This window comes from Spea bombifrons, chromosome 11 (assembly GCF_027358695.1).
Source record: "Spea bombifrons isolate aSpeBom1 chromosome 11, aSpeBom1.2.pri, whole genome shotgun sequence".
In the NCBI taxonomy this organism is placed as follows: domain Eukaryota; kingdom Metazoa; phylum Chordata; class Amphibia; order Anura; family Pelobatidae; genus Spea; species Spea bombifrons.
The window spans coordinates 13,381,955-13,395,280 of record NC_071097.1 but is presented as its reverse complement, the minus strand read 5'-3'; the positions used below and the strand labels follow the sequence as shown (position 1 = coordinate 13,395,280).

The window sequence follows — 13,326 nt, the reverse complement described above, 5'->3', positions numbered from 1 at the left end:
CATGGGTATCCATATAAGACCCTGACAAGGACTGGTGTCGAGACCGTATCAGATTGGCAGTGTACTTGCAGCTAATCCATGCGCTGCTGTAGGGGCTGGAGATCTGTTGCTAGATGCCTCCTTTCCCAAGCCTGACTCTGGTCTCACATTCTTGAGTTTCTTCTCCGTGTCTGTCTAAACAAGTATCCTCTTTCACCCTACTGCTTCCTGTCCATATCCCCCTAGTTTCCATCTGCACACTCGTCCATCTTATATCCTTCCTCCCTCCTTTACACCCCACTCACGTATTCCCAGTCAAACTCTCAGTCCAAATCAATCCGTCAGTTGCCAATAAAAACATGGTGTTTGTGATGTGCCGAGGTGTATAATGTGTAATGTATTGTGCAATGCTCTCCTCCTGTACCCACTGACATATACCAGTGTTAACTCTCATTCTCACCTCCACTTCTTAGCTTGTGGTTTAGCTCAACAAAGGCCCATACACAGGCCATGAGCTAAGAGTTTTGCAGGAGTTTATATAGTTTATTTGGAAGGGTCGTTGCCAGCTTCTAATCCCAGGACTGGCTGTTGTTAGAATTCCCTATGGCAATCAGAATGCTCCAATGTCTTGTATTTTCCTTTGATATGCTTGGTGGTTAAGTGATTTGGCCTTTTTGCGCATGTTGGGGTGTGATTATATCATATATACACTTGTGGCTTACTTGCATTTTGGCTGAGAAGGTTGTTCGGTTTGTTTTCGTCAGGGTTATTTAATTGTTCCACACCGTTCTGTACGCAGTAGAACGTTCTATATTTTTTTTTTTACTAAGACTAAATTTTGCCAGGTCCATTGACTCAAGGCTATTATAGCAAACATTTTAAAGTGCCATTTTTTCAGTTTCAATCAAACTTGTCAAGTTTAGAACAGAGATTCAGAACTGTGTTCTTCTAGCACACCCCCAACTGTGTTGTTTTTTATTTATTCATAAATAAGTACAGGTGATTAGGACAGTAGTGGAAAAAAAATCAAATACTGACAGGTCAACATGTGGTCATTTGAAAATATCTTAAAACATGTATGCTTTTAGACATACTTGTTGACTGTATGATGTGAATGTGCCAATGTTGTCATTCTTTTTGTGCTGTCCTCCCAAAACTATAGCTCACATGTGAGGGGGGGAAAAGGGCATTTGTTACTAGATTTTTACATATAAAATGCTATTTATGCTAAATGTATCCTACTATAAGCTCTTTACTTCATTAACTCAGAATTTCCCAAATCTAGATACATTAAAAACATATTCCTTATTAAAAGTTCTAAGTTTTATTCAATTTACACCATAATTTCAATAGTATACCAATTTGTGCATTTTGAGTAAAAAAAACAGCTTGAATACATGTGGTAGAAAAACGGTAAGTCCAAACTGCTTACATATGCAATTTTCCTGAAATAACAAGGCAGAAATGTTTTCCTTGTGGGTAAATTGACAAAATTCTGAAGAAAAAAAAAATAATCAGCTTGTAAGGGCAGAGGTTCCACATTATTTCAACTAGAAGTGTCTCTCCATGTAACTAATTTCGACATAGATATACAAAAACATTTTCAAAAAGTGCTCAATGCTATTGTGATTAGTTTGTAAAGCCAAATCCTAAAACAGAAAGCCGAGATGGATGTTGCCAGCAGTAAGAGTAGTGGACATGCTTGTATTGCAAAGAGACGTGAAGTATTCTTCGTAGAAAGAAATACTTTCCGATTGTAAAGGTTGTCCGCATTTCTGCAGATGAGGGTACTATTCTTTCATTATATATATATATATATATATATATATATAATCGTCTTTCTTCTATGCAATCCAGAGTACTTGAGTCCAGTACGAGAAATGTTGGGTATTTTTTTGAATGTTTTAAAAGGCATAAAAGCGGCGATGAGTGTTAATCTAATTTTTGATTTTTAGAATGCATACGGTACATTTGGGTTCAACTGCAGGAAAACATAACGTGTTGCTGAATATCGTCAAATCCACTGCAGTCAGTGAAAGGTAAACAAACGTTTCCGGAAGAAAAAGTGGACAGAATGTTTAAACGTGGAGGATAGCTGCCCCACAATCTTCTGGTTCTGTGTAGTATGAAGAATTTGTGTCAGAGTGATGAATTCCAAGAACTTCTTTACTGTCCAGATTGGGCTCAATAATTACAGTTTTTTCAAATAGTTTCTTTTTACAAGTTTCTGGACAGTTCTGAACATAGATGACCCTGTTATATGCTTTTAGTCGTTTCCATAACTGTACGTACACCTTGCATTGCACATACATAAACAAAAGTCCACCAGTGAAGCCAATTGCAACTACCACCAATTTTGTCCAAAATGGCCATTCCAGAATACCTGAAAAAAAGGACACATGTTTAAATAAACTCCATACATTTCATAATCAGGTATATTCTTCTACTACATCTACATCATGTGGTTAAACCCACTCTGCCCTTATAGTTTTATGCTGGATGGCAGGCTTTATTACCAATTGATATATAGTATATCAATAGATTTATGGCTATAATATACCGTATATTATATTAACCCCTTAATGACAAAGCCCGTACATGTGTGTCACTTCTTCAGTGTTGTCACATGAAAAGTTATGATAAAATATTTACAAAAATGTGAGGGGTGTACTGACTTTTGTGAGATACTGTATGTATGGGCATACATATTTAAAAATATTACCATATAATCTCAAATATACAACAAATCCTAATGTCCACTACATATATTTAATATAGTGTATATATAAAAATATATATATCAGTGTGATGGAACCCTCCATTACTGGGGCCACTGGAGAGGCCTGACAGCCAGCCTCCTCCCTATTGACTATGGGCCCTGACTTTGTAAAGACTTCTGTGGCTGTTGTCTCTGGGAGGCAGATTAATTGGGCGGTTTGCATCCCAATATCTTGTTTTATGTTAATGTGTGTTTTGCTGAATATATCCAGCCCTTTTTGTGAAAAATAAATCAGTCTTTTCTTTTGGCTATACCGTACACTGAGTCTCGGCTAGTGACTGGGAAACCGGGGAAACAGTGTGTTGTCCCAGGCTAAGGCAGCACCAGTCAGCGGAGGTAGTCGGTCGGACTAGCCAGATCTGTGACAATCAGTAATATAGCACACAGGTGGCCAGTGTTGCTTAAACACAATGCTCTTGATTACAAAGGAGAAAATAGCACCTTAACCAAAAATATCTGCTTGTTATTGTGGTTCCTTATTTAACCTTTATAGAAATTACTACAGGATGTATTAATACATAGGCGTGTTCCCATTGTAGCTCATTTTGGTATTATATTGCTATTCCATTATCAAAAATCATTTGAGTACTGGAATAAGTGATCACAAAACCTCTGAGAGGATTTTCAGTTTAACAGATGGGCAATTTCTTTTTGTAAACACATCTTTCAATGACTGCAGCAAAAAAATCGAAACCCCACCTGTTGTTTGGCCCAACTTGATCTCCTCTGCTGTGCGGTCTATCAGTACATATAACGACCAAACCACACAGGTTATTGCGATGACATGGAATGTTACAGAACACAATATCTTCCTTCTTTCACTCGCTGTCATCTGCAGCTTTTCCCACTAGAATAAAGAGAAGCAGACAATGTTTACTATTCAAGCTGATGTTGGCATTCATGCAGGCTGAGCACTTTGGCAACTAAAAAAAATAGTATGTACTAAAACACTTATTACACGGTACCATTTGTACTTCAAAAATGTCTCAGTAATAGCAGTTTGGATTGTCCTACCCATGGTAAACCTTGCATAGCTGCCAAGAGTGCTGAATTTGCCAGACAATCTTGATGACTGACCTTAAGTTTCAGCTCTTGAATGTTCACTCAAATGTCATGCTAACTGGGATTTTTGGTCTAGTAATGTAACCTTGGAGCTCCATAATGAAATACGGAGGTAAAGTGGTAAGGAGTGGCTGGGACACTGCCCTGCTATAATGGATTTAATATTACACAAAAACGATGGCGTGTGATTATGAATACAAAGAGGTTAAACAGCTTTTGCCTCACTGGAATACGACCTAGGCAAACCTGACACAATATCCATATCATTTATTCTAAAATAATAATACAGTGCAAAACCGTGTCTGACCGCTTTTATTAAAGGCATTGTTTTGGTTTATTTCTTTGGGACCCCTAACATCCTAGAGCTGAGCCTTTCTTCGAACAATCGGAACAAATATTTCCCTGAGATTGTGTTGTATCGGAAACGCTTATTTTGCTTAAAATATTATAATGTGTTAAACTAAAAGGAAAACCGCATATATCCATCAAGAAGTCACCAAAAGGCATAACACTTCTGTCTCATCACAGAGAATGACTGGTACTGTTGTTTTTTAATCTAGAAATTAATTACATTGAGAAAGGCAATTTGATCAAGTCAAATAAAACAAACAGAACGACCATAGACTAGTATAAAGCTCCCCAATGTTGTGCTCCTTAATGCTTCACCCTCTGAACTCTGTACCCCTTACTTTTCTTAAAGGCTTCAGTTTGGTTTCCATGATGAACTCAAACTTGCAGAGTTCACAGCATCGTGTATCTGAGCTCTTGATCCATTGTTGCAGGCAGGCCTGGTGCACAAAGTGAAGGCTCCCTGTACAATGGCAGGGTGTAATCAGAGGACTCTCATCATCACCTTCACAGTGACATATCCTAAATGAAAGATAAAACATTCTACTATCAATAATTTCTGTAAAGATATAATTTAGGATATTAAAAAATATTCCTATTATGACGCAATGTACTGATGGCACTACAATGACGTCTCTAGGGCAGTGGATTATTGCAGATTTATATTGCACTAGAATAGTATATTTTGCATTCTTGGACGAGTAGGTTTACAACAATAGCATGTAGTATATATACTTCATTCATTCTACATCAGTGTGTGGTGTGTGTGGTCACTAGGGTCTCACTTAATCATTATATTACTTATAAGATAGATTTTAGTAAGAATCATATGAATCATATGGAAGCAGTAGCACCTCCAGTAGATAACAACTCTACATGTTACAAAGCTCCCACAATGCTATTCAGTCAACATGTCTGACTGCTCTCTATGGTATTTAGTTCAACAACATCTGGTGTTCAAATGCAAAGTTGCTTGATTTAATATTTTTGTATGCTATCCAGGGCCTACAAGAGTGTATAAATGCTGTTCTGGTGGTATTTTCTTGATAATGTAGTAATACAGCTGTGATAAATGACATGAAAATAGCAAATAATAACTAACACATAAGCACTAATGTACAATGCATATGATAAAGACATACAACATGGTAATACAGCTAAATTACTGCAAATACACACATAAACCCAACACAGACTACAGCGAATAATCTAACAAATCAGAGAAATTTACAGAAATAAAATTGCAGTAGGAAAAAGAGAGCAGTTTTCTGCAACAGTTGGTGATAGAGTAAATGAGCAATTTATACTACTGATCAACCTCAAAATGTTTTTTTTTTGTTTCACCTTGTTTTATTTTTTTTTTGGAGGAGGATACATTTTTCTTTTCTACTGAATTTATCTGCATAGAGAGTTCCTGAATATCTATGTTTTTGTGAATATAATACCGTATTTGCTCAATTATACCCCTCGACTTATATTCGAGGTCATCTTATATATATACCTCAAATAGAGGTCTGACTACAAGACTTAGATCCAGATACCCGCAGTGCTGCCGGCACTTCCTCTGGGGTTTCTAAGACAGAGCTCCGGCGTCACATAACCTTCTGGTGCTCCATCACAGACGCCCGATAGAAGTGCCGGCAGCAGTGGAGGTTGTCTGTGCGCATTGCGCAGACGTTCACCGACTGCCAGAGAGGAGGATCCCCCTCTCCTGCTCCCAGACAACCTCCGCTCCTGCCAGCACTTCTGCTGGGGCTTCTATAACGGAGCACCGGCGTGACGTGACCTTCCGGTGCTCAGTCATAGAAGCCTCGGCTGAACTAATGGGCAGCGGAAGTTTTCTACGCACATCGTGCAGACGTCCACCGGCTGCCCCCACTAGACACCAGGGAGTCTGAAGAAGGGAGGACAAGACTAGGGATGCATTGGTTTAGTCGAGGGGGGCTGAGTGGCATATGGGGGGTATAAGGCATATCTGGGGGTCAAGAGTGGAATATAGGGGGTATAAGGCATATCAGGGGGGCAGAGTGGCATATAGCACGGTATAAGGCATCTCTGGGGGGCAGAGTGGCAAGCCGTAGGACAGATGTGCATAACTGGGGGGTGCAGGTTGGCAAAAAAAATAAAAAAAAATTCTCAATCATAGTTTTTATTAAATATGAAAAAAGTTTACATTTATTATTTACTAGTAAAACGTTTTTTTCCTATATGGTTGTCTTATATTCAGCCCCCCCCCTAAATTAATATTTAGGGGTTGTCTTCTAATCAGGGTTGTCTTATAATCAAGCAAATATGGTAATTCAGACTGCTGAGGAATTTGGAGTGTAAATAAGAGGAAATTATGTCTTTGAATTATGGAGTAAAGTATACACATAATTTGACAGGCTTAAGTTAAAGAGAAGCTACGATAAGAAAAAATGCTTTGATGTTTATGTGCCTTAAATGTATGGACAGTATTTGTGTATGAACAGAGCCACACATCCTCTACAAAATAACATGTATACGGCTTAAGTCCACAGGTACACTTAGATTTTTTTGCAAACATGAAACGGGGAAGGCACTATGAAAAAATGTTTCCCACAAGTTTGTTTAGACACTGCCCTATTATCTTTAAGGGCAGTAAAGGAACATGAGTTAACCATACATGATGGTGACTGTGAAGCTAAGACTTACACCCCCTGCCTAGTGGGAACCATAATATAACATTCTAGATGCATTATTATTATAGTTTTGGTGTCTATGACGGTCATATTCTAGATGTATGATTATTTATTATAGTTTTGGTGTCTATTCCAGAAACGGAATGGGAAGGAAGTACTGTTATACAGCATCCACAGCAATCCGAAAAAATATTTTCCATAAACTCTGACAGATATTCAGGTGATAATCAAACTCTCTTTTGTTCTGCACATGATAGTAAACAAAAACAAAGGTTGCTTGAATAAATCAGAAACTACAGCCCAAGAGATGCAGTCCTGTCATCACTAGCATGAATCACTGACAAGCATATGAGTAATAAATTACTACAAAAGACTAAAGCCCTTGTAAGCAATGTTCTTGATTGTAAGTGCTATATGGCATCTACTCTGAAAGGTGTTTATTCTGACACTGTAAAATATTTTATTATATTTACTTTAATAAGAAATAAAGATGAATGAACAGCAGTATAGCATTTCTACTAAAAACGTAAGAGGCTCTTAGCAGGACGTTGTAATGTATTTTGCATATGTGTCAATAATTCAGTTAGATTTGATGTGGGTCTGCATCTCTCAAGAGGGCACTTCTCCCAGAAACCAACCTGCATAAGTCCCCAGAAGCTGAAATAGGGGATGCTGGGGGCATTTTTTTTGAATAGGGAGAAGTACATTCAAGATCACTGTCCTCAACGGAGCACAGCGGAGCTCTTTGTTCTTGAAGATTTTCTTGGAGAGATGCACTGTCCTCAAACACATCATCATCTCCTATATCATTAGAACAGAGGTCTGTGCTTCCCAAAAGCATACTGGAAAATGTACCTGCATGTAGACTTCTAGAGAGGCCATCAATCTGCTGGAACCTTTGTAAACTATGAGCACTAGAACTTGGAGAGAAAGAAAATATATAGTGCAGCAGGGTCTTGCTTTTAGAGGACTCGCTGTCGGCCTTCTCATCCATAAGAGGTATACATACACATTCAGGACTACTGTTCGCTCCTAGGAAACTTAAGGTGGGAGAAATAGCCCGTCCATGAGCAACATTAGAGTTGGTCAAAGTAATGGGAACAATATGCTTAGCTCCATTTTCCTGAAATCTGTTCATCTCGAGGCAATGATCTTTAATTGGAAGTAATTGTCCTTCCGAGGTAGTACGCTCCACATAATCACTGCTTTCAGATATATTCTGGGCTTTCTGGTCCACATCATTTAGTGATTTTGAGAAGGGAAAGGCCAGCTTGGCCTTAGATGATTTGAAGGGGCTACTGCAGTTCTTAGCATTAAGATTTGTCTTTGAAAAACCATCTTGCGATATTATTGTCACAGTGACACCTTGTGTCCTAGAACTTTGGCAGTGCGGGGTTTTCAAGAAAACTGCAGACTGTACTGGACTTTGACAACATTCAGAGAATACAGGACTGGAACTGCATGCAGAACAATGGGAGGAAAAAGCACAGAAAGTAAAAAAAGGAATGAAAACAACAGACATTCAATGAAGTAAAACATGACAACAAACCATACAGTGACAAGTGGGCAATGAATCGACTGGATGTTACGAATAAAAGCTACTATCAGATTTCAAGTCTACATGTTTGTGCAAAATAAATACTAAAAAGTACCTGCAAATGTCTTGACTGGACGGAGTTACTGATGTCCGAGGAAAGCTGTTAGGAGCAGAAACTGAGGTTGGACTCCCAGCCTGTAATATCAAAATATCAGGAAAGGGTGACTAGTTAGAGAAGACAGTCAGAAAAAAGGGTGTAACACTAATGAGATTAACCCCTTAGTTCCCCTATAGACGTACCGGGACGTCCAAAAAACGCCCACAAAGAAACCCCTATGGACGTCCCGGTACGTCCAGCCTTTCGTGCAGCGTCAGGGACACATCCCTGCCGCTGCACGGGAGACCAGGCTGTCGTTTGACAGCCTGGACTCCCCCCTGGCAGCAGAAGCCGGCATTGCCGGCTTTCTGCTGCCCGATCTCCCGTAACAGCTTCCGGCATGAAAGCCGGTAAGCTGTTACGGTTGAAAGTGCCCGATCGCGCGATCGCGCAGTTGAAACGCGCGATCGGGCATTCCCTTCCGGGTTACGTCACTGCTGACGTAACCCGGAAGGTCATCGGAGGACAGGATATCCCCTGCGGGGATATCCTGCCCTCCGATGAGGCACAGAGACGCTGCGATCTCTATGCAGGTCTGTGAGGACCTGCATAGAGATCACAGTGTGATCGGTGCAGGGGGATCGCGGGGAGGGGAGTGAGAGACCATCTCTCTCACTCCCCCTCCCGTCCTGTAACAGAAAAGCTGAAAAAAAAAAAACGGTTAGTGATTTAAAAAATAATATTAAAAAAATCATTAAAATATTAATATAAATAATACAAAAAAAAATTATAATGTGGGCTGTGATGTCATTGTGACATCACTGGCATGTTCAGGAGGTCCCTAGGAGGACCTCTAACCATTACTGTGTAAAAATAATATATAAAAAATAAAAAAAATGTAAAAAAATTAAAATAAAAAAAAAATTAAAAAAAAATATATAAAAAAAGATAATAAAAAAATTATTAAAAAAACCTTACTTCCCATTGCCCTAGCATAACATCTAGCCAGTATAACCCTCCTGCCCCCGTTCACAACCCCCAAACCCGTTAAGCCATAGGCATACAAATTTTACAAAATTGTACACCTAATAGAACGCTCCCTGGTGCTGGGAAAGTCTGGAAAATCTATATAAATTAGGTATTTCTGAAATCAGGACACCTGAATTAATAAACTTGGAGGGGATTTTCCATCACTTTACCTAATTTTGTGAGGATTCAGAGGGAAAATGTAAAAAAAAATTAGTTTAATTTTCTAATCTTCGCTAGTTTTTACTAAATTTCTCATTCTAAATTTCCAGCTAATCATCCAACTATGGTATCAAACGAAAGCTCTATCTCTCCTTGAAAAAACGATATATAGTTTACATGGGTACACTATTCACAGGAAAAGAGAATCATCGCTAAACCGACATACCCCAAAAATGGCAAAATTGCTCTGGGCTTTGAGGTACCAAAAACCCCTGGGATTGAAGGGGTTAAGAGCACCACCACAAGGGAACTAAGCAAAATACCTGTACAGACAGAATACAAAATATGAATCTAGTCGGCAGTACAAGTATGAACAAGCAATAAAACATGAAACGTTGAAATAACATCCCAAATTTCCCTATATCTCCTATAAATGCTGAGACGCAATTCTGATAAGAGAGACAAAACAGTAGGCATAGCCAAAAATGAAGTCACAAGGTCAAAACACAAGCAGTCCTTGAAGAGCGTACCCATAGTAGCACATGTCCTCTTTAAACAGGCAGTCGTTGAATTTGGTGCCTTTTAAAAGGATGTCCTTAGTCATGTGATCCAAGACAACCAATGACATCATGCGTCAAAGGTATAGAACTATTTAGTTTCTAGAAGGCAGTGGAACCTGAATGTGAACAGAGTACCTGTTCAGGAGGAGCTGTTGCTGTAAGTATATAGCAGGTTTTCCTCTTATAGGGTTAAGGAGCTTCCCTAAGTAGCCTTCTGCTAATGCATGGTGGGGCATCAGGAATAGCTGTCTTTGGATTCCACCCTGGACAAGTAAGGAGAGCAACAAGGGTCACAAAAACAACTCTCATGCCCTCTCAAAACTTAAATGGCCTTTTTACAAAAGCATCTACCTTCCCTTACACAGAGGGTGACATACAGTCGATATTCTCCCTCTCAATCACTCTGAACATGTTTAATAAATAATCATGTTTACTTGGCTCTTGTCTTTACCACCAAACACAGAAAGATGGTTTCTTTTAATGTTAGAAGGCAAGCAAAAGGAGTGAGTGAAGTGAGTCAGAACTGTATATTAATAGGTTGTCATGGCAGCATATGATTTCAGTGAACGCAGCAGCAATTTTATTTTTCCTTTTGATGGCTCTGGTAGGTGTATTTTGTTTTGTTTTGTTACCCACTGACGATTTTCTAAGGCATTTTCCAATTTTGAATGTACAAAATGTTTAAATGTCAAAACAGTTTTGAAACATTTTAAACTACTGTTTAAAATGTTGCTCTTTTGTTGTTTAAAAGAACACTGTGCCCAAACATATTTAAAAATATATATTTCTGATACCTATGTCTGTTATTTAAGCATACGTAGATTTGCTTTTTACACCCACTTAAAGTCATGACTGGCCAGGCACGTCAATTGTCGCCAATAGGATGTTTTTCCGAGACGTGCCTGGCATGTCAATTGTCGTAAAAGGGTTAATTCCAATCATGTTTGGACAACTGTTTTTCACATCACTGTAGACCAGTATGTTTCAACATGAGAGTTATGTGAGACACCTTGACATATAAGATAGACAATAAAAAACTGATTGGAATAAACCAAAATATACATTTGGCCATAAAAGAAATGGTGCATGTGTGTGATGTCTTGTTTGTTTACTTTGCCATCTTTGAAGTCTGTCAAGTGACAAGGACCAGTGATCTAGCCAGGTCTCACCATGGTGGATGACACAGAGCCCTGTCATAACTGCTCATTTATTTGATGTAACAATATGTTATGTCATAAGATTCACATAGAAGAGTAAAAACAGAAAGGAAATCTCTTTAAGTGGCTGAGAGCTATAGTTATTTTGGGAATCCCTATCAGCTACATCAAAAGAATAGAGAATATTACAATTATTTAATACATCTTAAAAACAAGCAAATTCTTCCTACAGTTTTATTGCTTCAGATGTCAGTCACCCTCTTTTTTCCAAAGAATCTGTGCTCAGTGGGTCATCTCCTAAATCTACAAATCTCGAGCACATACGTACTTTAACGTATGTTAACGTACTGTCACCCAGATGTAATGCTCAATGTTGAAAGCCATATGAATGCCAAGAGAATTTACAAGTCACAGTAAATTAGAAGACAAAGTTGTAGTTGCGGGAACAAACCAGGCCTAGTACTGTGAAGCACACATAACTAAACATGCCAAATCAGGAGACAAGGTCACAAAAATGAAGCTGGGTCTAATACCGTTAAACACGAGTAACTGAACGAGCCGAATCAGGAGACAAGGTTGAGTTTACGACAACAAGCCGGGTCTAATGTAGTGGAGAATATAAGGAGCAAACCGGCTGAGAACACAAGCCTTACCAACGAAGAGCAAGGTAGGCTGAAGGTCCAGTGATTACCGTATATAGGAACTTCCTGGCAGGAAGTAATGTCATCAGGGTCATGTGGTCAATATACAAACAAGGGCAACAGGAAGGTCATGCGTGTGCATGAAGAGTAAAAGCTTGCCTACACGTTGCTGTGCAGTCACTTTGAATTGTCCTTCTCACAATAGGAGCGGGACGAGGCAGCACTAGAGGTAGCAGGTCATTGCAGGGATCTCCTGCCACCATAGAGGTGAGGTCTGACACACACATAAGCAGAAGCATGTACATAATGTCAACTCCTGTCCTCCATGCTGAACATTATCCTCTATATGCTGCGAGGTCTAGGGCCATGTTAACAGTCAGTTTCCCGGTTTTCACAGGACAGTCAAGATTTGAGCCTCTGAGCCTGTCATCATATTCATTCTTATCAACTTCCACTGAGTATTCAAAGCAGTGCAATCCATTGGAAGTCTCTGGCTAAGAGTTGATATTTGCAGCATTTGTATAGTTCGCTGTCATTCCCACGGCACTGTATCTAATGAGATGCTGAGGTTTAATTGTTCCATAGAGGGAAGAGATACAAAACTGCCTACGGAACAATACTGCACTGTGCCATCTCACTTGTACTTTGTATCTCTTTGGCTCTGCAAAAAAAGAAGTTGCTTTTCTGATAATTTATTATTGCAACCACCTGAAGCTCTTACAACTATTTAGCAGTAAGGATGGTATATAGCTAGTTTAAAACTCTCAACAAGTTAAATGAGAAATATATTGTTGTCAAACAATGGAAGTATATAAGACTGTATATGTTGTCTTTTCTTAAATTATCTTTTTACCTGCCATTTATCAAGTCTAGCAATATTAAAAGAGCAATATTACACAACAACTCACCTTGAGCCATGTCATCAAAAAGAGTATAGGCTGTTACAGGATGTGAAATATAAAAGATGCCACAGCTATTCACTGAAGTTGTGTCAAAAACAGTAAAAATCAACCTAGGTATGTACTAATTTGACTTCAATGTCACCACATTGAATGTGACCACAAGAGTTGATAAGGTCAACTAAACAACACATGACAACTCACTAATGGTTATTTTGACTCAATTTGATGGAAATTATGAATCATGTTGTTTTCACAGATGAGTCACTTTTAATGGCATCCCAATCCCTCCCATTACATGTTTCTCAGAAGTATACAGCTCCCTGTCATTGTAAACCTGTACTTCTGTACCATTAAATAAAAATTCAAAAACAAAACACATAAGCAGCAGTGCATGAGATGGAATTTCAATATTTTTA

At 38.8% G+C, this 13,326-nt stretch overlaps 1 protein-coding gene across 5 annotated transcripts in view; it reads right to left on the bottom strand.

Annotated features, from left to right (window-relative positions):
- Positions 1-1,920: 1,920 nt before the first annotated feature.
- MARCHF8 (membrane associated ring-CH-type finger 8) overlaps positions 1,921-13,326 on the bottom strand; it is a 169,378-nt gene continuing 157,972 nt past the window's right edge. For 4 of the 5 annotated variants that reach the window (XM_053451310.1, XM_053451308.1, XM_053451309.1 and 1 more), the window contains 5 exons: positions 8,481-8,560; positions 7,467-8,285; positions 4,510-4,690; positions 3,458-3,605; positions 1,921-2,362 (listed from right to left, as the gene is read on the bottom strand). In XM_053451310.1, coding sequence (XP_053307285.1) covers positions 2,058-2,362; positions 3,458-3,605; positions 4,510-4,690; positions 7,467-8,285; positions 8,481-8,560 — 1,533 coding nt within the window. In that variant the 3' untranslated portion in view covers positions 1,921-2,057. The remainder of the gene's footprint in view (positions 2,363-3,457; positions 3,606-4,509; positions 4,691-7,466; positions 8,286-8,480; positions 8,561-13,326) is intronic. The other variant, XM_053451312.1, reaches the window with a different exon arrangement.